Consider the following 25,936-nt stretch of genomic DNA (forward strand, 5'->3'; position numbering starts at 1 on the left):
TGCTTAGAATTTCCTCCAATTCTGAATGAAGGGCATCTAAGTTATCATGTAAGTTGAGTTCCATCACTAGAAATATTAACTATAGCAGGTGTCCTAAGTAAGGCCCATGACCCAGCTGATGATCTCTATTTTAACTCCTCAGTTGAACAAATCTGTCTGCCTCACAGATGCTTTTTCTGCCTGTCAGATAGGAGGCCTCAGCAAATACTGAAGGGTGTCCTGGACCTGACTTAACGACCCCCTTGTAAAGTTCTGTTCCATAAACTGGGTACAGCTGTTTGCTTGCCCCTTCTAATCCTCACAGCTACCCTTGAGGTAGATATTATTGTCAACCCTCAATTTAAGGAGCATAAACTTTGAAGTTCAGAGAGGTCAACTTTACCATAAACGCACTCAGCTGGGAGGGAGTCCAGTGCTGCCTCGCACCCGGGTTTCTGAGTTCAAACGTAGTGGCCCTCCCCTAGCAGTATGCCCCGGGGCCCATTCCTAGCCGCTGCGGGGCAGAGATGGAGAAAAGGCTGCTCTGAAGCTTAAAACGGTCTGGCTCCCCCAAGTCCTTGGGAAGCGGCCTCAAGGTTCTTTCCCTGGCCCTTCTGTTGCAAATCCCCCGAGGAGAATCGGCCTCTGAGATCCCTGAACGAGATGCTGTGTCAGTCCTGCAGCACTGGCTTGGCTGGGGTCCGGGAGCAGGGGGACCCGCCCCATCTCTCTCGGGCGAGGTAATTGTGGGGAGCCGTATGTTGACTCAAAACCGAGATGGCAGGGAGGGGCCGCGAGGGGAAAACTTTCTCCATTTTGGCCCTCGGTGATGTCGCAGTTTTTCTCCGCTCTGCTATCAGACGTGTACCCTCTTCAAACCGGACCCCAGGTGCCGAAGAGAGGGGGTCGGGCACTTCCCGGTTGGAGATGCTCGCGGCCCTGGCCAGCCCCCTGGGGTCGGGCTACGCACAGAGGGAGCGGCGCGCGGCGCTGGGGGGAAGCGCCCGCGGCGAGATCGGGCGGTCGGGGTGTCCGACGAGTCACCCGGGGGTCCGGCAGGTGAGGGAGGTGGCGGGGAGACGGCGGCGCCCGGGGAGCGGCGGCGGGCAGCGGCCGCGGCACCACGTGTCCGGCCGGGGCGGGGCGCCGGGGCGCGCCCTCGGAGCCCAGAGAGCCGCGGCGGTGGCGGTGGCGGTGGCGGTGGCGGCGGCGTGTCGGCCCCGCAGCAGCCGCCGCCCGCAACCCGCGCCGGCTCAGCGCAGTGTCCTCGCTCCCGTGCCCGCAGGTGCCTCCTCCTGGACGGCGGCAGCGGCGGCGCGGGGACCCGGTGGGCAGCAGAGCGATGGGACCCCTTCGAGAGACCAAGGTGAGGAGGGCACGTCGTGCGGGCGCGGGGGAGAGCGTCCGCGGGCGCCGGAGAGCGGGGAAGTGGGCACCGCGGGGCAGCGGGCGAGCCAGGTGAGGGCTTGGAGGGGTGGCGTTCAGAGTCGCGGGGGATGGGGACATGGAGGTAGTGGGGACGTTGGGAGGGCAGAGGAGCGTTTGCTCAGATGATGAGACCCAGGAGATGGGAAGATGGCACTAGAGGAAAAGATCTGAGGGGTGGACATGAGGATTAAAGGATTGACTTTGGAGGGTTAATCCCGCCTCCTGAAATTGGGGATTTGGGATCTGGCTCTCAGAGGATGTCCGGAGTGTGATGTGAATAAAAAGGATTGGGTGTTCTGGTGAGTGAGAAATAAGGTCCCTTGCATGTCAGCGACCCAGCATTGGTTCAGGGTCTGCGGTGTGCGGAGAGTGGCTGACGTGATACCTGCTGGGGGACTGATGTGCAGAACAAATCCCGAGGCTGGGTGCGGTTTTCGCCCCGGATGGGGTGGACGCCTGAGCGACCTCAGGAGTTCCCCGAGGCGGAGGCTTTCCCTTCAACTCCTGCACTCTGCAGATCTCCCAGAGGTGTTTACTTTGGCAGCGACCCTTCCTGGTAAGCGTCGTGGAAATGGGCAGGAGGTCATGTTTCCTAATAGTATTTGTTACCCAATGGAAAGGCCTTTTTCAGCTGCAGAGGTTGGAGGGAGCGGTGAGTTTTTTTGCAAAGAGCTCCTCCTAGGAATCCATTTTAATAAGGCAGGGTGGTGGTGACCCTGAAAAACACAATTTAAGATTCCTTCTGCTTCTAGATGATATGCCTTGTTGCCTAAGGCTTTAGCCTCAGTTTCCTCATCTGTAAATAGGGATTTAAGTTGGGGTCCTCTCTATGGCTCGGGTTGTAAAGGTCAGATGGGATAATGGTTAGGAAAACTCTTTGAAAATTGGAAAACCTTGCCAAAATATTACTTTTTATGCATTTTTAAAACCAAGATATCGCCCTCTGTGTTTAATGCTGTGTTTTTTTAAGGAGAGAGAGAAAACTCTCTTCTCCTGGGTGTCCTGTAAGGAAAACAAAAGCCAAACATGGTGTAAAAGGTGGAGCCATCTTACTGGGTATTGGATTTTTGTTTGCTTTTCTGTTGGCAACAAGCCTTGTGTACCAGGATATTAATGAATAATTAAGATCCTGGCCGGAAGAGGAGGGATTTGAAACGTAAGTCCGCATGATCTATCAGGAAAGAATTGTTCCAGGTATAGGGGTCTACTTAGTGAGCAGATAGGAAAGCAGAAATCAGATTGTCACAGCTAATTCAGGGAGAGCAAAATGGAAGTCTAGAGGAAATCAAGGAATAAGTCAGAGAGTGCTTTGAGTAATAAAGAGCCTTTGAGAGAAGCAGAAGCTTGAATGTGACAGAAAAAGCCAGAGTGGGAAGGTGAGTTAGGCATAGCATAGGTGAATGGAATGGCTTCTCTGCTAATGGAAAGTGTTCGTGTGTGTGTGTGTGTGTGTGTGTGTGTGTGTCCACACTCAAGTATGTGCTCTTCAATAGATTGGAAGGATTAGACAGAGTTTCGGTGTTCACTTAAGCAACCGAGATAAGGACTGCTCTGTGAAAATTCAATATTCAGAAATGTGATTTCTTAGACACTGAGCCCAGAAGGGACAAACAGAGGTTAAGAGGGGGAAACAAGTTTCCTTTTGTTTTCTTTTTAATGTCCAATTTTGAGAAGGAGCAGAGAGTACAGCATCATGAGAAGGAGATTTCCCGAAGCCGAATTCCCCGTTTGATTCTGCGGCCCCATCTGCCCCAGCAACAGCACAAAGTGTCCCCAGCCTCTGAGTCTCCCTTCTCTGAGGAAGAGAGCAGAGAGTTCAATGCCAGCAGCTCTGGGCGCTCGGCGAGGACCATAAGCAGCAACAGCTTCTGCTCAGGTATAGTACCCAAGGAAGCCCTCCAGTCATGGAGTGTGAGCTCTGCTGGTGCACTGTGAATGGACCGGGGTGTGCCCCTTAGAGCCTGGGTCTACACTTCTGTTATTAGGATGAATTGTGATAGGTTGCACCTTTTTGGCACTTTTGACCTTCACATACAGCAGTTTCAAATGGTTCGACCCTGATGGACATTTGCACCTGTTTTTCTATGTTATTCTAGTTTATAATTTACCACATGAAATCTGACTTTGGTTTCAATGACTGTTTAGAAAACGACTCCTTAATAAATCTGGGAAATGAATTAGCTTGCATTTTTATAATAGCAACCTTAATAAGGCTGTGTACTTCTGATTATAGAATCCCCCAAAACAAAACAACTCCTAATGAATGAGGTCAGGATCAAGGAGGTTTATATCCCAGGGCCAGCCTGACCTTGTAGTTTAGAGGAAAAGAGCACAGGCTTTGTAATTTGCCAGACCTGATGGAATCCCTGACCTTTTCACCATTTACAAGCTGAATGACCTTGGGCAAGTGGCTTAACCTCCTTCGGCCTCAGTTGTTACATCCATAAAATGGGACGGTAACATCAACCTTGTACAGTTGCTGTAATGTTGAATGAGACCGAAAGGAACTCCTAATACAGTGCCCGGCTTATAGAGGTGCTTAATCCATGATGGTTCTTAAAAAGATAAACTGGCGATGTCAGTTTGGGTGCATGGTTAAGGAAGTTTCCTTAAAGTTGTGAGCACATCTAGCAAAAGCACAAATCTCTTCATAGCTTCTGAAGGTGCCACCATTATCAATGACAGAGCCCATTACAACCCGTTAAAGCACATGACTTGGAATGACTTATATTCTTTGAGAAGTATTAGAAAATTGGGTAAAATTTAAAAGAATGACTGTCTTCTGAGTAATGAAGGATGTTTCATAGTGGATAATTTTTAGGGTTTATTTAGGGAACATTTAATTAGAAGGCTCACACATGTATGCAAAGGGACATGTGGATGAAGATGCTGTGATTAATTCCCGAATTTAGCAAGATACAGTATTCTAATATTTTTAGTATCAATGTATTTTTTGAGGTTTCTTTAAAGTCCAGCTTTGGACTCCTTGCATAATTTCATGAAATAATTCTATCCCATGCATAAATTGTACATTAGGAATACTATGCTGCCAACATTTTTTTCTCTGTAAAGTCTCAGATTTTCTGCTTGATTCTGAAAAAAAATCTATCAAAATGCCGTAAAGCTTGTTTCTTGCCATTGGTATTACATGAATCTAGTTTAAAATGGAGACCCGCGGATGGTTTGCTTGATGCTCTTGCAAGAAGAAAACACAAAGATACCTAGAACCTGGAACCATGTTTGCAGAAGGCAGTGCTGTTTGCTTAGACTCCATTTTGGAGCTCAGGATTCACTCTGTTTGAGTGTGGATGAACCCAGAGGATGTCATTTCAAACTGACACACTTTGTTTACATAGCTCCATTCCACATTTTTTCCTGATATTTTCTCCGCATAATCATTTTCTCTATGACTGACTTCAGGGTGAGTAGTGTTAGGAAGAAAAAAAAAAAAAAGATGGTCAAAACAAAACAAAAAAACCCTCCACATATGTTTTAGAAAATATATTAGGCAAACCAATAAGATTATTAACTTTGGTTATGACTCACTCTGCCCAAGACCCATTCTCGGATGATCTCTCCTCCCCAGAGACCTGTCTCCCACTAAGGCCATAATGCTGTACATGAAAATCGAAAGTAGATATTGATCCTTCTGCCATTAACTAGCTGTGAATTGAGTGGCAGAAGCGCCTAATTATGAGCATCTGTAAACCTGTCTTTCCGTCTTGAGCCTCACATCCGGTCTCGGGATGGATGACTCTGTTCCTAGGTGTCATCTTTCTATGTTGGTGCTTCCCCAAGGTTTGGGTCGGTGCCTTTCCTTCTTTGCTTTCCTTTCCTATGGAGCCCCCACAGGCCCCAAGACAGCTTTGAGTGCTGCGCTGACGAAAATTGACAGGAGCCCCCTTTGGGGGCGTGTTAATGATGCTTTAGGAGGTCAGTCGGTGGATGGGAAATAAATGGGTTTGGTACTATGGGGAGCATTAAAGCTGCAGGCAGTGAGGTAGAGAATGTACAACATGTCCAACCAGCAGGGGGAAATAGCTCGTTTTAATCCAGCCGCTTTAACACTGAGACCGGAATATGTATTGGCTTCATCGTGGCGTTTAAGTTAGAGAATAAGGTACAGGCCAACATTAAAAATGCCATCCTCTGCTAGGATTAAACTAAAATAATTTAGAGATCTCCTGTAGCTTCATAGCCTCACAGTGATCATTCTGCATTAGCTTGTGCTCTTTATAAATCATCACGTTCACTAATGCGAAAGGGAACGTGCAGAGTTAGGGGGAGTCTTACGATCAGGTAGTGAAATTATGGAGGAACACGACGCAATTTAATTTGGAAAGTACATTTTCAGAACTGCAAACTAGAGACTCTGTCCCCAAATTTGTATCAAAGGCATTAATTATGAAGAACATCGTATGTTCTAAGATCTTCAGTTTTTAAAAGAAGGATGTGGTGAGTTTACATGAAATTAAATTTACCTAATATAAAGAATTATCCTTCATTTTGAGAGTCTGGCTTTCCTAATTCCTTAGATAGTATATTGTATTTTTGTTTTATAATGTCATAACAAAAGTCATGATGGTGGGTGGTAGTTAAACTTGAGCAAAACAAATGACAACTCCACGTTGGTGTGTTCTCCACATTGTGTTTTTCTTTTAATTTTACTGATCTGTGAAATGAAAAGACCGGGAACCGTGTATTTTCAAAGTGACCTGTCCATTTTTGCCTACTCTCTCCATCCCCTCCCCCACTCCACTGCCTTCCCCTTATCTTCCCCTGGGAGTCTTGACAAGGAACATTTAATGACTTGATATTCTGTATGCTAATTTGTATGTTGTATCTCTCTCATTTCAGAGAAGGGAGTTGTGTGTGACCTTTTGCAATTCATTTGGGGTGTATCCCCAAAGAGCGTTTCTTTTAATAGCTTCTTATTAACAGACTTTCTTTGCAGATATGCCTGTTTTGTGCACTTCCTCGGCACATACGTTTTGTACTCCGACATCATTCTCCTGATAAAGCAGTCTATCCTTTACAGTGTGTATTTAGTCTTCGTCACTGTGACCGTAATTGGGCATAGTTAAGTTTGTATGGTCTTGGAGGCCAGGCCCTATTCAGTGTGCATGGCAAGTAAAATATTATATATTCTTGGTAAATATTAACTAAAGTTAAAAAAAAAGAAAAGAAGAAGCATACGTAAGGAAGTACATTTAATAGTAAGTCAATAGAAACAAAACATGCTTTCATGTCCCCTCTTTTATTCTTTTTTTGAACAATTTATTTATTTATTTATTTTTAGAGAGGAGGGGAGAGAGAGAGAAAGAGAGAGCAGGGGGGGAGGAGCAGCGGAAGAAGGAGGGAATCTCAAGCAGACTCCCCCGCTGAGAGCTGAGCCCGGCCCCCTCCGCCCATTGCAGGGCTCCATCCCACAACCCTGAGACCTTGAACTGAACCAAATTCAAAAAGTTGGACACTCACTTAGCCAGCCAGGGGCCCGCCCACTTTACTTTTAAACAGTTCTTGTAACCAGCGGTTGGGAGGATACCATGCCAGCATCTTCCTCCGCCCAACACTCCTGCTCCCTTGTTTTGTGTTGTAACGTGTGTTCAAACCCCTATTTGTGATTTGTGTCCTCCGTGTGGCCCACTGAATGAGTCCCCTGTCCATTCTTCTCCCTTTGCTTTGGTGGTAGTGCATTGGGTTTGTCTTCCTACCGTGACTCCAGCCACCCTTGACAAAGCTCAGGACGTGGGTAAGTCAGTCAGTCCCTCCGTCGCACACCTGACACAGCAGCCTGCTGTGCATTCCTCTGTCTTAGTTGAGGTCATAATTACCCCTTGAGGCTGGGAGGCAGATGGATTGCCTGGTTTTACTCTAGTTCTCCTTGGGGTGCCTTGTAAACATGGCAGGTGGAACAAATTATGTGGCGAGAACACTGGTGGTTTTATGGGAGACCAGTGATTTCTCAGTTATTTCCGTGTTGCTAATGTGCACACACAGATACATGGGCAAGTTTGTGACTTAACCCATTAAACACATATACCGGGTCAGTCCCCTAATTGGTCAGATTCTAAGATTCTCTGCAGCTGAATCCTGAGTAAGGTGTTTGTGGAAAGTATTTTGGTTTTTACAGTGGCTGGGAAGAAATTCTTCTTCGAGTGCCAGCGACCTGGAGGTAATCATTGTTGCTGTTTGTGGGAGGAACAATTAAGTCAAATTACAACCTGACTAGTGCCCTGCTGTGACAGGACAAGACCTCCAAAAATCTGCCAGGCCTTGCCAAACAGAACTATTTCTGCTTTGCTTTTGTCCAGTTGAGGAAACTTGGCATCTGGATAGAGTAAACCTTTGAACATAATAATCAGAATGGAGATGAACGGCTTCAACTAAAGTGAGCTGCAGTACAGAATTATTCTATAATTGAATGCCTGCCAACCTGCTGTGAAGAAAAAAAAAAAAAAAACAAAGACCCTAAGACTTTAGTATCATTTTAATGAGTAGGGGACCCAGGCACTGTTGTGGAATATGTATTTCAAGTGCTTAGCTGCTTCAGCTGCAGAGTAAGTACCCAGTGATACAGGTTACAAATGAAGGGCACAAGGGAAATAGTTCTTTGAGGGTGTGGTGACTGTAACAAAGACGGCAAGAGCAAAATTTTTTACCATTTAATAACAGAAACACTTAGCAGCGGGGACAGTAAATGTTAATCACGATGGGATTAGAGCAAGCCTGAGAGCAGATTTATGGTACTTAACATGAGAATCCTAAGATGGTCCTAAAATAATGGGAATTGTTTCTCAGTTTCAGAGAATGGTGTTTGTCTACTTGTGAATCCTCAGGAAAACTTGTTTAAAATGCAGATACCTTGGCCCTGCCCTTACCTATCATCACGGGATGGGAGGACCCAGGAATCTGTATTTTATAGGCTTTCCAGATGACTCTTGTGTCTCATGAAGTTGGAGCCTTAGTCTTTTGTGGTCTGTGTGGGTTTGGGAATTTTGGAAGAGGGATGTGAACGGTAATCCCCCAGTGGCTTCACGAGATGAGGAAAGATCAAAGATGATAGAAGCGATGGCCAACCAAGCTGTTTAAACTCAGGGCACGGCACAAGGAAATTGCCTCCACATTCCCTGGAAATGATAGCTTCTCAACTCTGTATTTACAATTGCCGTGTCATTAGTCTTAGCATTAATATTCTTGACACCTACATTATTGGTGTAACTTGTGTCCAAGTGGTAGACAAGTAAAGGGGAAGGAGAAAGCATTCTCTTCCTTTATTTTCCTATAGAATCCTCTCTCTCTGGATTTACCATCCCTAGCACACTTCTCTTGCGCATTTACTTTCTTTGGCATTAAGGTGATTTAGGGTACACTGAAAGCAGATATATTGGGTCCACTCTTGGTAAATACCCAATGGTCTCACTGAAAGAGAAAAAAGAAGGAACCGTAGCCTAGGAGCAACAGGACAGCCACTTTTTTGCAAGCTTCCACAAAAACGGAGTATCCAGTAAGCATTTATTAAATGCCTGCTGAGGATCAGAATTGTGCTAAAGCCATCATAATGAATAAAACACAGAGGTCGAAAAATCAATTACTGCCTTAAGCCTGGTGCCAAAAAATAAGTGGGATAGCATATCTTTAGATGCAATTCCCACACGACTATCTTGACTCACCTGTTTTGTTTCCCTGTCCTTTTTATCTATGCGCACTACACACACTTCTTCCTCATAATTGGAATCTATTGCTCCATTTATTTATTTATTTTTAAAGATTTTATTTATTTATTTGACAGAGATCACAAGTAGGCAGAGAGAGAGGCAGGGGGAAGCAGGCTCCCTGCTTCCCGACACGAGTCTCGATCCCAGGACCCTGAGATCATGACCCGAGCCAAAGTCAGAGGCTTAACCCACTGAACCACCCAGGCGCCCTGTTGCTCCATTTATTATCAACATTGGCCTTTCACATTTCACAGACCCAAGCAGTCAAAGAAGTGACATAAATTAGCGTGGCGCAGTGGATAAACATGAGCCTTGGCATCACAGACCTGAGTTCAGAGCATGAAATGAGAGTAGCCAGGCCAGGCCACGTCAGGAAAGGTTTTAGATGTTGTGCTAACCCAGTTGGTGAGATCGAGGATCTATGCAGAAACTAGACTAGTAATATAGAGAGTGAGGCCACATGCATAAAGGACAATAGAGAGGACTCTAGACCAGACAGCATGTGCTCTTTCTAACAGTATTCATAATTTAAAAAATTCAGGTTTTTGATGAACTCTTCCAGCTAAGTACCATAAATAGCTGAGTGTGGCTCATGGGCTGCCATCTGGCAATTCCTGAAGATCTTGCAAAGTCATGGAAGGATTTTCAGCAAGAAAGAGTTGTGATTGAGAATTGAGAAAAATCTTTCTGGATATGTTTTGGTCAGTGGATGGAAGGAGGCAGGAATGATGGCAAGATGCCTGCCTGGTTTGAAGGCCATCGTGGCTGTCTCGTTAAGGACCATAAAATGATATGGGAGAGGATTTGGGGACTAGAACTTATAGGTCTTCATCACCAATTGCAAGTGGAAGAGTTAGATCTAAATTTCCACTGGATGAACATAAACAGAGTAGCAGGACTGGGGAGAAGGACACTGAGTCAGGTTGAGGAGCCAGATTAAGCCGTGTTGCATTTGAGATAAAAGGAAAGGTCTGAAGCTCCAAAGAGAAGTCAGGGATGTTGGTAGCTGAAGTCCAGGGAATTGATAATATTACCCGAGGGCGGTGCCTGGAGAAAGATTAGAGGCCCTCGGCTAGACCTCTGAGATAAAACAAGAGTAGACAGAAAAAGGAAACCAAAGCACCAAGAAAGAGTTCAGAGAGGAAGGAGGAGAGTCAGGAATGATCGTGTCTCTAACCCTAAGGGAAGAGATTCAAGAAGAAAGTAGCCAACAGCTTCTGATGTCACAGCAAGATTAAGGAAGGGGTGCACTAAAAAGTATAAAACCACTAGGTTAGGCAGAAACAATCCCACAAAATTATAGGGATGGCTGAGATGTGAAATGGAGGTGACAAATGGAGTGTAGACAACTTTACAAAACAGACTTCACTGGGGTGGGAAAGAGGAAATGGGAAGGGTGAATACCTACCATTTACTTCGGCGTGGATGGAACTAGAGGGTCTTACGCTTAAGTGAAATAAGCCAATCACAGAAAGACAATTATCATATGGTTTCACCCATATGTAGAATATAAGAAATGGAGCAGAGGATCAAATGGGAAGAGAGGAAAAACTGGGAAGAAATCAGAGAAGGAGCCAAACCATAAGAGACCCTTGACTTCGGGAAATAAACTGAGGGTTGTGGACAGGGAGGTGGGTGGGGAGATGAAGAAAGTGGGGGATGGGCATTAAGGAGGGGTAAGTGGCATAATGAGCCCTGGGCATTATACACAACTAATAAATCTTTGAATACTACACCAAAAAGAAAAAATAGTGTTGCATGTATAGCAAAGATAGGACATTTATCAAATGACCGGTTATTTTGGTAAAGTTTTTAGGCTGAGGGGAAATAGACAAGAAAGAAAAAAGAGGCATACACAGACACACACATAGGGGGCAGGGAGAGAGAGAGAGAGATTAGTGGAGAGTAGGAAAGTGTTAACTTTGTAACATGACTCCGGTGGACCCAAAAAGACATGTATAGGAAGAAAAAAAAGGCTGGATGTGAATATAGGTAAATGTCAGAGCTGGGGACGTAGCTGAAGGATACATTTCACAGTTAGATTAGGTGCCCGGTGATGCTTCCTCTGTCACACCACATGACGAACCTGGTTTTTAAATTTGATATTTAGTTACCTGAATCCCCAGTAAACTATAAGCTTCATGAAGGCAGGAACAGTAGAGTTCCCTGCCCTATACCAGACACACAGCAGTCGCTTAGTAAGTAAGTATTCACTGAAATTTGGTAGAAGGCACAATTATGAGAACAGGAGAAGTATTTTCACTCATAAAATTTATTGAGAGCATGTACTGTCTTCGTAGTTGGGAGAATGAAAAACTAGAACAGTACCCGATACTCAACTTAATGGGCTTATTAAGTGAAAGAAACATTCCTATCCTTGAGAGTTCAGCATCTCTAAATGTCAAAAAGAGTAATCTCTCTAATAGAACCATGACTCCAGTGCTGTGGGTAGCTAGGAGAGAGATCTTTTGCTAGGAAAATCAGAAAATGCTCCACTCACGAATTGGCACTTGAAAGCCATGAGAAAAACCAGCAGCCCAGTTTGGAGTGAAGAAGGAAGCCAGCACAAAGCCACACACCCACATTTCCCAGGACTACAACTGGACATGAACCACCACCCCACCCTACTGGGATGCTTTTGAGAAAGCTCCAGTCTCCTCCCACTGACCCAGGGGAAGGAAACCTGGTGCACTTCAGGTATGCAAGGCTGCTGAGTATGCCTGCGTTGGCAGGTGGCTTTGCTGGCCCCGGGCACACAACTGCTCCACACCTGCCCTGCATCTCAGCTTGGCTGTCTCCTGCTTTGGAGACAGAGTGCAGCCCCTCTCCCACCAGAGGGGAGAGACACCTGCCCCGCTGCTCCTCCTGAGGTTGGACAGAGTGCCCTAGGTTCCACTGCCTGAGGTCACATCCTCAGGCTGACTGTCCTTTTTTCTTTTTCTTTTTTCTTTTTTTTTTTTTTTTGGTTTTTATTTGAGTATAGCTGACATATGTTCCAGTAGCTTCAGGTGTACAACATAGTAGTTCAGCAACTCTGCTACTATGCTCTGCTCACAAGTATAGCCACCCTCTGTCACTACGCAGAGCGACAGCAATACCATGGAGTATATTCCCTGTGTGGGACCTTTGATCCCTGTGACTTGTTCATTTTATAACTGGAAGCCTATAACTCCCACTCCCCCTTCACCTACTTTTCTCATCCCCCCATGTCCTCCCTTCTGGCAACCACCAGTTTGTTCTGTGTTTGTGGGTCTGAATGACTGCTCTCTCTTTTTAGGGAACCCAAAGCAAGCTTTCCAGTGCAGACCAGTGCTCAGCTGTGGGCTCATCTGGCCCGCACCCCCATCCTTGCAGAAACTCATCCTTCAGGCTTTTCCTGGCTCAGTGTGACTTTTCCTGGGGCCCCTCCCCTTTTCTGGCTAGCTCAGGCTTTCTTCTGTCTTCTTTGGTGTGGGTGCTCTTAGAGTTCGTTTTCCTCGCTGACACTAACCTAACCCTCAGAACTCTTGAGTCTGTGGACCCTAACCCACCCTTCTATTTATTCTGAGGTGTTTGTGAGGATTATATTTTTAAGACTAATTATTGTACTTTTTAAACTCAGAAGTAATAAAAATGTGCAAGCAAATTGAGTGGATGTAATCGCATCTATAGGATTTATTTTGTTTTGCTTTTTGTCAAAGCAGGATCTGTGATCCTTTCTGTTTATTTGTTAAGTGAATATTTTTTGAACACCTATTATGGGCAGGGCACTGTCCCAAGAGCTGATCTAGAGTGAGGGACAATCATGACAGAACTCTTGCCCTCCAGGACCGGGTGTCCAGGCAGTACCTGTCCATGTCATTGCTTGTCGGCACAGCAAAGTCCCCTCACTCATTGTGACGATGGCACGTATTTCACCCTGGAGAAGGCCATCATGTCTTCGGCCATTCGTCCTCAGACGGATGTTTGGTCCGTGGGCTTAACCTTCAAAATTCAGAATCTTATTTTATGAGTATCATTGGAATTAGGCTGGTATATGAGCACATTTCTCTGTCTCTCTCTTTGTTCCCTTTTTAAAACAAAGTAAATACCATGATATTACCTAAGACATTTTTATTTTCAAATAGAAAAAACCCAAATGCAGCCATTGCAGGAACTGAGTATTGTTTTTTCCTTAACTTTCATCCATTTGTATCCCTTACTCCTTCCTATCACTCTGTTCAAATTCTCCATGTGAGAAAAATAGAACAGAAAGGGAGAATATTGACATTGCTACAAGACAGCTAACTGTAGTTCAGGTGTCCTTAGAGTGGTTTGCAGCGCCCTGGTTATAACGTTTTCAAGAGATTACAAGATGGCTTCTTGATCTGTGTCTCTGCCTCTTACTCCTCTTTTCCTCCTGATCCTTCCAGTTCTCTTTCTGTCTCCCTGTCTCCCTCCCTCCCACCTTCTTCCACCAAGGAACCCAAATAAATAAATAAACAACAGAGTCTTTAAGAAGGCGTGGTTTAGAAACTGCAGATAAACTCATATTGCTAAGGAGAGAGAAGGGCAGAGGTATTCGTATCATGCCTATTTCGGAAAGATCGTAACCCCACAAAGGACAGAGCAAGAGAAACGGAAGCTTGCAAGACAAGAGTCCCTCCCCACAGCCCCTGCCAGGCACACCTGTCTTGGGGCAGTGACACAGCCACCCTGTTCCCTAGTTTCCACACCAACTCCTCCCTCACCAGAACTCCTCCAGAGAGTCTTTCCTCACACCACATTAACTAATGGGACCAAGATGTTTTCCTTTCCAAATTCCTTCCCCTCTGGTTGCTAATACAAATACAACAACTTGAAGTTTGGTTTAAAAAAACAAAAACAAACAAACAAAACAAGATAGCATGAGTCCTGTGAAGAAATGGAGGCTTGCCTCCCTTCACTTCATCCTCCTCTGCTGCTGAGGGCTGCACCAGAGTGACGTGTGGGAGCACTCAAAGCTCCAAAATAGCTCAGAAATCCCGGGAATGTTTACATGTGAGATGATTATTTTGTCTCCAGGAAACCAGGGAGACATTCATTAAATAATTATTCCAGTCTCCATTTTTTTAGATGTGGGTGACAAGCCTTGGTGGAAGGGCTTCATTTGCATTCATTCCTTCCCCAGCTCATCTTCATCAGCTCACACATGCAGTCACTCGAGTATACACACCTTTGAAAGAAAATAAGTTGCCTTTGACCTCTCATCTCCTTGTGCCTGCCATCATGTTTCTCTGCTTCTCTTTCACAGCAAAATTCCCATCATTTGCTCTTGTCAAGGATGTGGGTGCCCAGGCTGGCAGATCTTTCTCTTGTCTGTCCTCATTTTCCTTGACTTCTCGGCAGCACTCAACACAACTGAACTAGCCTCTCCATTAGGAAGGATTTTCCTCCTTAGCTTCTGTGGTTCCAAACCTCTGAGGTTCCTTCTGCCTCTGAGTCACTCCTTGGGCACCATTTCTGGCTCCTCACTCTCCCTGTCCCCATAATGTTACACTGCCCTCTTCTCCAGTCCTCCCCAAGGGCGGCCATCTTTAAGTTGCTCAGCCATAGGCTGGTGATGTTCCCGGCCTGTCCTATTCAGCTGCCTACTCAGCTGCCTACTTGATATCTTCAGGGTCATTGTTAATTTGTGCCTCAAATTTAACATATCAAAAACAGAATTTTTTTTTTTTTTTTTAAGAGAGAAAATATGAGGTGAGGGAAGAGCAGAGAGAGAAGGAGAGAGAAAATCTCAAACAGATTCCACATTCAGCACAGAGCCTGATGCAGGGCTGTGTCTTGCAACCTTAAGACCATGACTTGAGCTGAAGTCAAGAGTCAGTCATTTAACTGACTGAGCCAGCCACACGCGCCTCAAACACAGAATTCTTGGCTTCAGCCCCTACACACTCATAAACCCATTTTTCTCCAACTCAGGAATGACCACCGTGGAATAATGCTTATGCAAAAAAACCTTAAAAACTTCCTTGATCTCTTCCTATTTTTCATAATCATGAGTTAAATGCTTTGGATTATTTTTCCAAAATATATCCCAGATCCATCTACTTTCTTCAGTTTTCCCTGCTACCAGCTTGTCACACCACTGTCATCTCTGATTCCCACCATGGCAGGGGCCTCTGCGACTTACTTGCTTTGGTGAGTTCCTTCCTCAACCACAACATAGGGGCTAAGAAAGAGGCTTTGGAGTTGGGCTGTTCGGATTCTTACCATGGCTCTCCCACTTACTGACTGCAACCCTGGCAGGTGGAATAAATGCTAGTACTAGTTTTAGATGCCCTCTGCAAAGCAGGATGATACTACTGCCTGTCTCGAAGGGGGATTACACTTCGTTAATTAAGCCTTGTGTTAAGTGTTTAGAACATGCCTGGTACTTAGTAGGCACTCAGTTAGTATTAGCCAAACATACTATCACTAGTACAGTCTGTTCTCCACATACCAAACTGTTGTCATCTGCTTAATGCACATCATGGCTTCTAGCACACTTAACAAACTTAGGATTCCTGGTCTAAGATCCTGCATGTGCTCAGGCGTCTACGTCCCTTCAGCCTCCTTGTTAGTCCTTGTTAGTCGTTGTTAGTTAGTCCTCTCAGCCTTCCTGGACTCCTTTCAGTTTCCCCAGTGCACCAAACTCTTTGTTGTTCCCTCTGCCTGAAATTCTTTTCCTTGCCTTTTCCACAATTAGTTCCTTCTCATTCTTTTGGTCTCAGCTCAGGTTACCTCCTCAGGGCCTTTCATAAGAACCGGTCTAATGAAGTGCCTTTCCGCCCCCAACCTAGCTAATCTATATGATATCAACCAGTTTTGTTCCATAAACAGTACGTCACCATCAAATATCTTCTCTACATTATTTCTTGTTTTCCTTGTTTATTACTGTCTCTTTCCACCACCAGAATGTAAACTTCAGGACTAAGCTCTTAGAGAGTCTTGACCATCATAGCATCCCTAGTGTCTAGAGAGCGACTGGCACATAATAGGAAATCAGTAACTATTTGTGGAAGGAATGATTGGTTGGATGGATGGATGGATGGATGGATGGATGGGCTTCTTGCACTTCATTGCTATTGGGTACTGTCACATTGCATAATACTGAAGCAAAATTGGTGTAGAGCCTAATAGACTTGTGAATTCTCACTCCAGAAAGGATGCTAAAATTAGGTAAAGGAATAGAAGTTCAAGTTTTCCTGTTCAAAACCTAGAATGCAAAATTATCTAAATGACAAGCATTATATGATTACTGTGTTGAAGCAAGAATATTGGAAAACGAGAACCAGAAGGAGTTTTCTTGCCTCAAATTTTTGTGGCCTGTTTATTATGGGATGGCTTCTCTCTAACAGCTTCCTATGTCTGTTTTTAATTTGAGCCTTCCCAGAATTCCTGCTGTTTCCTCTGGAACAAATATAGGTAAAAAATTTTAGAAAGAAACTAGCTTGTAGTGGTGGGGAAAACAAGGACTTGAGAGTCAGAAAAACCTGAATTTGCATCTTGAGTCAGTAACTTGATAGCTGTGTGACTATGGAATCCTTAACCTCTCTGAGCCTCAGTTGTCCCACCTATAAAATAAAATATTATTAAAAGTTAGTGTTGGGGCGCCTGGGTGGCTCAGTGGGTTAAAGTCTCTGCCTTCAGCTCGGGTCATGATCCCAGGGTGCTGGGATCGAGTCCCGCATCGGGCTCTCTGCTCAGCGGGGAGCCTGCTTCCCCTTCTCTCTCTCTCTGTCTGTCTCTCTGCCTGCTTGTGATCTCTGTCTGTCGGGTAGATAAATGAAATCTTTAAAAAAAAAATTAGGGGCATCTGGGTGGCTCAGTGGGTTAAGCCTCTGCCTTCGGCTCAGGTCATGATCTCAGGGTCCTGGGATCGAGTCCCGCGTCGGGCACTCTGCTCAGCAGGGAGCCTGCTTCCTCCTCTCTCTCTCTCTGCCTGCCTCTATGCCTACTTGTGATCTCTCTCTGTCAAATAGATAAAAAAAAAATCTTTAAAAAAAAATTAGTGTTATGTGATAGCTACTTAATAAATATTACTTTTCTTATTTTACCTACATCCTTTCAGTGCATTTGAATGGTTTGTGGTAAGAATTTCACAGAGTTCAGATTAACAATGAGTTTAGGCTGTGACATTTTATGTCTTTTTCAGAAAGACATAATGTCTTAAGAAATGTCAGTATCTGGAGCAGGAAGAATACAAACACCTAGACCAGTGTTTAGCACGTAGTAGATAATAAATATTTGTTGAATGGATGAGTAAGTGGTCTCTAAGTGCTTCGGTCATTCATGAGAATCAACTAGATTTCCCAATAGTTTAAAGTAATGTTTCCTTAAAATAGCAATGATTTTTTCCGCACAAAGTATGCAACGGAAGATTGAACAGCATCAAACCATAACTGAATGTTTCAAGACATTATGGCACAAAACCACGTTTTCTTCCGCCTGATGTTATTTTTAAGTACATCTTCTGGAATTGTTTAGTTCAGCATTTTGGAAAACAAATGAGCTCTGAGATCTAAATTCAAAAGTGAACCAGAAGTTCTAGAACTGTTGCTTGGACTTTGAAGAAATATTTTATTTGTAAATTTCAGAACCTCATGTTTTATTCTTTTATGTAATTGGTGCACAGATACTCAAGTAGATACTTGGTCATCATAATTTCCACCAAAAGTTTGATGACACTGGCTGGTAGGCACTTCAGTTAAATATCAAGAAATTATGTAATACACATACACACACGCATACTTCAGGCAATCTTAACATTTTAAAAATGTGGATTTTAAAAATATATATGCACAAAAGCATATATATATATATATATATATATATATATATATATTCATTTTGCAAGAACTATTTATTGCTTTCAAAATTTTACCAAAAAGTATTACAAAGTAATGGGGAAAGAATATATTTCCTAAATTTTTAAAAAATAATAATAAAGTTATATCTAACATCACACTGCATTTTAAAATGAATGCCAGATGGATTAAATTTATTTATTTGAGCTTTTTTTAAAGATTTTATTTATTTATTCATTTGAGAGAGAGAGAAAACATAAGCAGGGGGAGCAGCAGGCAGAGGGAGAGGGAGAAGCAGACTCCCTGTTGAGCTGAGAGCCTGATGTAGGGCTCCACCCCAGGACCTGGAGATCATGACCTGAGCCAAAGGCAGATGCTTAACCACTTGAGCCACCCAGGCACCTGAGATGGACTAAATTTATATGAAGAGTGAAACTATAAATATCTGGAAGAAAGTATTAGTAAATATTAATTTTTTTGGAGTGAAGGATATTCTAAGTATTAAAACATTGGAAGAGGGACACCTGGGTGGCTCAGTTGGCTAAGAGTCTGGCTTCAGCTCATGTCATGATCCCAGGGTCCTGGGATTGAGTCCCGCATTGGGCTCCTTGCTCATTGGAGAGCCTGCTTCTCCCTTTGCTTGCCTCTCCCTCTGTCTGCTGATCCCCCTGCTTGTGCTCTCTCTCTCTGACAAATAAATAAATAAAATCTTAAAAAAAAAAAAAAACACTGGAAGAAATCACAAAGGAAAATATAGAGAAAATACAAAGGTTAAATGTCAAAACATTATAAATTAAAAACTATATAGGGATTTTTTACATATTGATAAGAAATTCTTAACATCTTAGTAGAAAATTGTCAAACTAACAATTCATACAATAAGTTTAAGAGGCCAGAAAACATATGAAAGACATTAAGCCTCACTAATAATTATATATGTGCAAATTAAAACATCAAAAATACGTTTTTCATTATTAACTTGGCAAAAATTCAAATAAATATTATTTAATATTGTCAGGACTTTTCTAAGTAGGGTATGTTCATTCAATAATAAGGAGAATTTAAGTTGTCTCAAACTTTTTTGAAAGCTTAGTTATTCCATTTTGGATATACATTCTATGAGATAATAAAATATTTGACCAAAGATGTATTTTTCATTTTTTTAAAAAGAGTATTTATTTATTTATTTGACAAACAGAGATCACAAGTAGGCAGAGAGGCAGGCATAGAGAAGGGGGGGAAGCAGGCTGCTTGCCGAGCAGAGACCCTGACGCGGGGCTCAATCCCAGGACCCCGAGACCATGACCCAAGCTGAAGGCAGAGGCTTTAACCCTCTGAGCTACCCAGGCACCCTTATTCTTTACTTTTTATTTTTGTTTTTTGAGAGAGAGAGAAAGAGAGAGCTTGCATATATGTAAGTGGGGGTTGGGGCAGAGGGAGAGGGAGAGAGAGAATCCTAAACAGGCTTCACACCCAGCCTATGAGCCCTACGTGGGGCTCGATCTCATGAGATCTCACTGAGATCATGACCTGAGCTGAAATCAAGAGTCGGACACTTAACTGACTAAGCCACCCAGGTGCCCCCAAAGATTTATTTTTAAAATGTGTTATTGAAACAATTTCAGTAATAGTGATAAAATTGGAAACACCCTAAGAAACAATACAAGATGGAATTGATTTTTAAATAATACATTTACATCTTTTTTAAATAGATACTCGCTCTAAAATAATGTTTTTTTGAGAAATTTAATAAAACATTTTGAACCTGTTTAAAACATACTCAAAAACATAATATTACAATGAATCCCCATATACTGCTAATCTACTTTGTCCAGATTAAGTAATGACAAGATATCCTCATATTTGCTTTATCTATTCCTCTTTTCTTTTTTTTTTACTTTGCTGAAGCATTTTAAAAAACAGATATCTAGACATCATGTCATTTCATGTCTACTTGCATACCTCAGCCCTGCATTTCTTTAAAAACTGGACATTTTCTCACATAATCATAGTGCCATTTTCATTACTACACAATTAACATAATTCCTTGGTATGACAGAGAACATCGAAATAGCCCCAGTTGTCTTGAAGGTGTCTGTTTGCTTCCTCATAGCATTTAACTCAGAGGCCAAGAAACTTTTTCTGTAGAGAACAAAACAGTAAATATTTACGACTTTGCTAGCCAGATGATCTGTGTCACAATTATTCAGCTCTGCCATTGTCGCTTGAAAGCCACAGTGAACAATATCTAAAGGATTCAGCATGGCTGTGTTCCAGTAACATTCTATTTACAAAAGCGGGTAGCAAGCAGAATTTGCCTGCAGGTTGCCGCTTGCCAGCCCATGATTTGACTCATTACTCTCTGTTCTCCATATATTTTAGAAGGTGGACACTAGGTTTAAAGCTTGGTTAGATGCAGGGGCAATTTTTATAGCAAGACTACTTCATGGGGAATGCTGTGAATGCTGTGCGTTTCCTCTGGCATCCTGTCAGGAGGTCCATAATATCTGTTCTCCGCCATTGGTGATGCTGAGAATGGGTGCAGTTGGGTAAGGCCTGATCCCTTCACTGTAAATTCGTTAACAGACTATTGTCTAATGGTTTCATCCATTATGTGTATTATCTAAATCAATTGTTTCATTAGAAATAATTGTAAAATAGTGACTTTCTGTTTCTATTATTCCATCTATTTTCATTAACAGAAGCTTCTGTAAGGAAGAACTTTGCAACATCAGTGAGAGATTTCAGTTATACTAAAATATAATTTGTATAGGAATGGTTTTTCTTTCTTTTTTTTTTCTTTTTTTTTTTTTAGATTTTATTTATTTATTTGACAGAGAGAGAGAGAGAGATCACAAGTAAGCAGAGAGGCAGGGCAGGTGGGGAGCGGGGGAGGCAGGCTCCCCACCGAGCAGAGAGCCCAATGCAAGGCCCGATCCCAGGACCCCAAGACCATGATCTGAGCCTAAGGCAGAGGCTCTAACCCACTGAACCACCCAGGCACCCCGAGGAATGGTTTTTCAATCAGGATTTATACTAGTTCTTTCTTTCCTTTTAATTGCTGAATTTCAACACAAAGAATGGGTCCCTGGGTCGCTGCCAATGATTGCCAGTGCATTGGGATTCTTTAAGGTGGAAAGGGTCTTTCTTTTCATCTTTAGTTGTTTTTTTTTTTTTTTTTTTAATAGCCATGAGCTCACAGATTTTTTTTTTTTAAGATTTTATTTATTTATTTGACAGAAAGAGATCACAAGTAGGCAGAGAGAGAGGAGGAAGCAGGCTCCCCCCTGAGCAGAGAGTCCGATGCGGGGTTCGATCCCAAGACCCTGGGATCATGACCTGAGCTGAAGGCAGAGGCTTTAACCCGCTGAGCCACCAGGTGCCCCCAGATTTTTTTTTTTAAATATCCAGTTGTTATCAGTCAGTTGCATTAATTATTTGTTCTTTTCGGTGCTCGAATTATTGTCTTTGGCCACTATGAGCCCTTTTGCATTGGCTCCTGTCAGTCTTCAATAGCTTCTTTCTTTATAGCTTAACAAGTTCCAGGGGAAAGTGCTCAGTAGCAGGATAATGAAACTGAATATACTACATGTGGAAACAGCACAAAGCAAGTGAGCAAGTAAACTATACACATAATTAAAAGATCAATAATATTTTTTCTGGGTACTGCAGTTCCAGGAAACTGTTATCCATTTATGTTCTCTTTCCTTCTTTTTACTCTTCTGCACTCAAGCTAGACCCTTTGCGTTAATTATTACTTTGACAATATCAAAGATTAAATGAACATTTTAACAACCCCAACAGATTTCTTTTAATTGAGCAAGTTCCTTTAGTGCATTTAAAATAAGATACAAATTATTTTAAAAGATACTTAACATGTTTTTTCAGAATTGTCAGTAGAGTAATTGTACAGTTATTAGCTATATGGCATGTTCTCAAAGAGCTTGTCATATAAAGAGAGAGGAGAAATAGATTTAAAAACATTTTTTTAACAACCTGCAGGCTACAACAGATGCCTGTTTCTCTCATCTGTCCTTACAGATCTTAACATTTTTTTCCCCGTAACAACAATTTGGAAACTATTTAGTAGGTACATTTCTTATAGCGCTTGAGAAGGGCTGCAACTTCTGGGACTTCCTAGGTCTGTGAGTATTCTTTGTGTGTCCTTAAACTTGTATGTTGACAGATTCAAAGCAAATGAACAACAAGAACAAAAATGGCCTATTCCTTAATATATATCAAGGACGAAATGTAACTTAGTCTCCTTCACGATAGATGATGATCAAAAGTAGACTTAGTATGGGCCAGTTTTACCCGTGTCCCACGAGGGACCGTCCTGGGCCCATTGAAGTGGGATTTAAAATTATTGACCCCAAAAGGAAGTTAGCCTATATTTTCAGATGGATCACAGTGTGTAAAACATGAAACACGATTTTAGGGTTATTGGGTTTTTTTAAGATTTTATTTTATTGGGGTGCCTGGGTGGCTCAGTGGGTTAAGGCCTCTGCTTTCGGCTCAGGTCATGATCCCAGAGTCCTGGGATCAAGCCCCACATCGGGCTCTCTGCTCAGCGGGGAGCCTGCTTCCCCCTCTCTCTCTGCCTGCCTCTCTGTCTACTTGTGATCTCTCTCTGTCAAAAAAATAAATAAAATCTTTAAAAAAAAAAAGATTTTATTTTATTTATTTATTTGAGAGAGAGAGAGAGAGCGCGCGCGCGCGCGCGCGAGCAAGCAGGATCGGGGGAGGGGCAGAGGGAGAAGGAGAAGCAGACTCCCCGCTGAGCAGGAGCCCAATGCAGACCTGTGTCCCAGGACCCTGAGATCCTGACCTGAGCTGAAGGCAGGTGCTCAGCCGGCTGACCCACATAGCCGTCCCTGTTTTATGTTTTCTTTTTTTTTTTTTTTTTTAAAGATTTTATTTTATTTATTTGACAGAGAGAGATGACAAGCAGGCAGAGAGGCAGGCAGAGAGAGAGGAGGAAGCAGGCTCCCTGCTGAGCAGAGAGCCCGATGCGGGGCTGGATCCCAGGACCCTGGGATCATGACCTGAGCCGAAGGCAGCGGCTTAACCCACTGAGCCACCCAGGCGCCCCATATTTTCTTTTTTTTAATGAAGTTATACTTACTATGAACAATGAAGAAGTGTAAAAGCTCAATAATGTAAGCACCAAAGTAGTGTGTGTGTGTATGTGTGTTTTAAAAGAAAAACTCCTCTCTCTCCAGAGACTGAAAGTCTTCCACATGCTCTACCTAAAGTCTTGCTGCAAAGCTTCCCTCTGCCAAAACCAGACCAAAATGTTCTTATTTTTCTCAGGCATTTTTCTGGAAATTTAAAACACTCTACACTGTTTTGGGTAGGTCAATCAGGATTTCTGTCATTTCCTCTCTGAAATAGTTTCCTCATGGTGTCCTATTAAAATTTTTTTGTCATTGATAATTTCTTTATACTAACATAATAAAAACCATAATTATACATATTGTAATTATAAATCCATGGATTCCACGGGACAAACTGAGCTAGTAGCAGCAGGAAACAGGAGGCATACTCAAAGGGTTTAACGAAAGTGGGCTTTATAAATAAATCTGTTTAACATGTGCTTAGTCCACATGTAGTTTGGCACATTGGTAACATTAGACATGAATAACCAAGGGGCATCTACTTGGCTTCCATCTTCTTAGAGTCTTGCAGTAAATGTGAAGGAAACGTATTTTACATAGAATTTCGGGAAGGAGTATTACTTTCATCTGGACTAGGAGTCTGCTTCCAGCTGTGACCATGGAGTTAAAAGGGAGGAGGAGAAGAGAAGGGAAGGGGAGGGAAAGGGAAAAGGAGCCTTAAACAAGACTTGTTGAAAAGATGACCGCTTTTTCAGTGCCACACAGAGGAAAACACTGCAGGTGTCCCAGGTTACCAGATGACTCCCTGGTCCATGAACCTTTGTTGCCTTTGCTCTGAGGCTTACTTTGCATAACTTAATGTTTGTTCTCTCTAGTAGGAAAATCAATGGCCCTACACTTTCCAAACTAGATATCTGGTTAGTGTTGATCTCATGGGATGAAACTGGCGAATACCCTGACTTTCTCTGATAACACACTGATTTTCTGGAGTATGGATTTGCTTTGACGGGCTTGCCAGTCTGTAGGAGTTGTGCGTTGTACGTGATATTTATCCAGCTCCGTTTGCTTATTTATAAGCTCCATTGGTATGGGCGCTGGGCATAATGTCTGTGGGCTGGTTCAGGGCCAAGATGCAGTTTAACCAATGAAAGATCATGTCTTATGCCCATTTTTTCTCTCTCAATATAAAGCACAATACTAGACAGTTAAGAGATGTTGGGGGAACACCAGTTTATATCATGATTCAGATGCTGTACAAGGTGCCACAAGTTAAAGGTTTATTTAGGTCTTCACCTTCTCAAACCCTTCCCCTAGAGATACTAGCTGTAAATATTGATGATTTGTAAAGCACACATTCCAGGTTAAAAAAAAAAAAAAAAAAAAGTTGCTGCTGCCTTCCCTAAAGTGCCACTATTCTAAATAATTTCAGGTCCCAATTTTTAACCAGAGCCTAGCACTTAATTCTTGACATTATTAAAAGCATGGCTTATACATATTCTTTCTCATTTAACTCTGGCTAAATGATAATAGAACCAACAAAACACATTTGCTTTCTATTTACTTAAATTATAATTTTGACAGTGTTTCTCAATACTGGAAATCATTTGATTTTGTCCTGTTGAGTCTGAGTGTTTTCAAGAAAAATTGCTTTTCAGGTTAGAGACTCTGAAGCATGGACTTTTTATTTATTTGGGCCATCTCTCTTTCAAAAGAAGTAATTTATGGAAGTGACTCATAAGGAAATAATTTTGAAGGCAATGGGTAATTTCGAATGATTAGACCTCCTTTGCTTGGCATTATCTGCTTTGGGATCAGAATCAAGGAGGACCTCCTGAGGCGATGTGCAGGCCTGTTGAGCCTTGTAAGACCTTGTAAGAGTGCTGGAATCTGAGTAATTAGCAGCTTTGCACCTTTTGAGGGGAGCTAGGCTTTTTATTGGGTTGCAGCATGGGACATGCAAATGTTACAGAAAGGCAGGGACAATAAGTGGTGAAAGAGCTGACCCATAGCAGCCAGGAGGGGCTCTCAGCACTCTCCTTCATGGCCAAAGTTTCTTCCGGAGTTTGGTAATAACAGGGAACTTGAAAGAGAACAGCAAAGGCAGAAGGCATGAGCAGTACACTAAAAACTACTCCCTTCCAGAAATGCACCATTAAGGTCCTGTGTATACTAATAAGTCCAATAGTCCAAAAAAAAAAAAGAATATTCAGAGAAATGAATCATCTTACCAGTGCCAAGTTCACTTTGTTCCAGAAACTGGGGCTATTTCATAATAAAATCTGAAATGGAAGCCAAAAATGAAGCAAAGGCCATGATTTTTTTTTTTTTTTAGATGGATTCTAGTCATCTTTATTCAGGCAACCAGTATATTTTATTCATGTTTCGTTCTGTTTCTGTATTTATTAAAGCTGTGGAGTTTGAGAGAGCCTTTCACAGATGGCAAATTATTTTTGTTCCTTTAATACTCATTAAAGTGTGATAGTCTTAAAAATTATTAGTACTAATAGTCTCTATTCTTTTTTTTTTTTTTTTTTTTTTTTGTCTAATGAGTTACTAAAGTAGCTCCGCCATCAAAATATTTCTGTATAAAAAAGAATTATTTAGTAATGAGTATTTGCCACTAATTGACTCTTTGGAAGAGACACACTTTTAGGTAATATTGATTTACCTTAAATTCCCATACAATTCTCTTCCTCAAAGTATACATGAATTAACCAAGCATCATGAATATTTAATAAATATGAAAGCATTTATAGGAGTCAGCAGTATGACTCTCCTGTTTGCCTCATAAGCACCTACTCAGGTCACTTCGTATCATGCATATTAGCTTATAATAATGATCATAGTAATAATCTGAAACTTGAAAGTTAAGGGGATATTTGTAATTTGACTATCATTTTTATTTTAC

The 25,936-nt window shown here is 42.5% G+C and overlaps 1 protein-coding gene across 11 annotated transcripts in view; it reads left to right on the plus strand.

Moving 5' to 3' along the window:
* Positions 1–25,936, plus strand: part of SYBU (syntabulin) — a 114,512-nt gene that overhangs the window by 39,364 nt on the left and 49,212 nt on the right. For 3 of the 11 annotated variants that reach the window (XM_059165757.1, XM_059165756.1, XM_059165752.1), the window contains exons 2-3: positions 1,265–1,345; positions 3,079–3,283. In XM_059165757.1, coding sequence (XP_059021740.1) covers positions 1,322–1,345; positions 3,079–3,283 — 229 coding nt within the window. In that variant the 5' untranslated portion in view covers positions 1,265–1,321. Of the gene's footprint in view, positions 1–759; positions 869–1,019; positions 1,039–1,182; positions 1,346–3,078; positions 3,284–25,936 lie in introns of those variants that run through there. The other 8 variants (XM_059165759.1, XM_059165758.1, XM_059165753.1 and 5 more) reach the window with 6 other exon arrangements.

Source organism: Mustela lutreola, chromosome 3 (genome assembly GCF_030435805.1).
Source record: "Mustela lutreola isolate mMusLut2 chromosome 3, mMusLut2.pri, whole genome shotgun sequence".
In the NCBI taxonomy this organism is placed as follows: Eukaryota; Metazoa; Chordata; class Mammalia; order Carnivora; family Mustelidae; genus Mustela; species Mustela lutreola.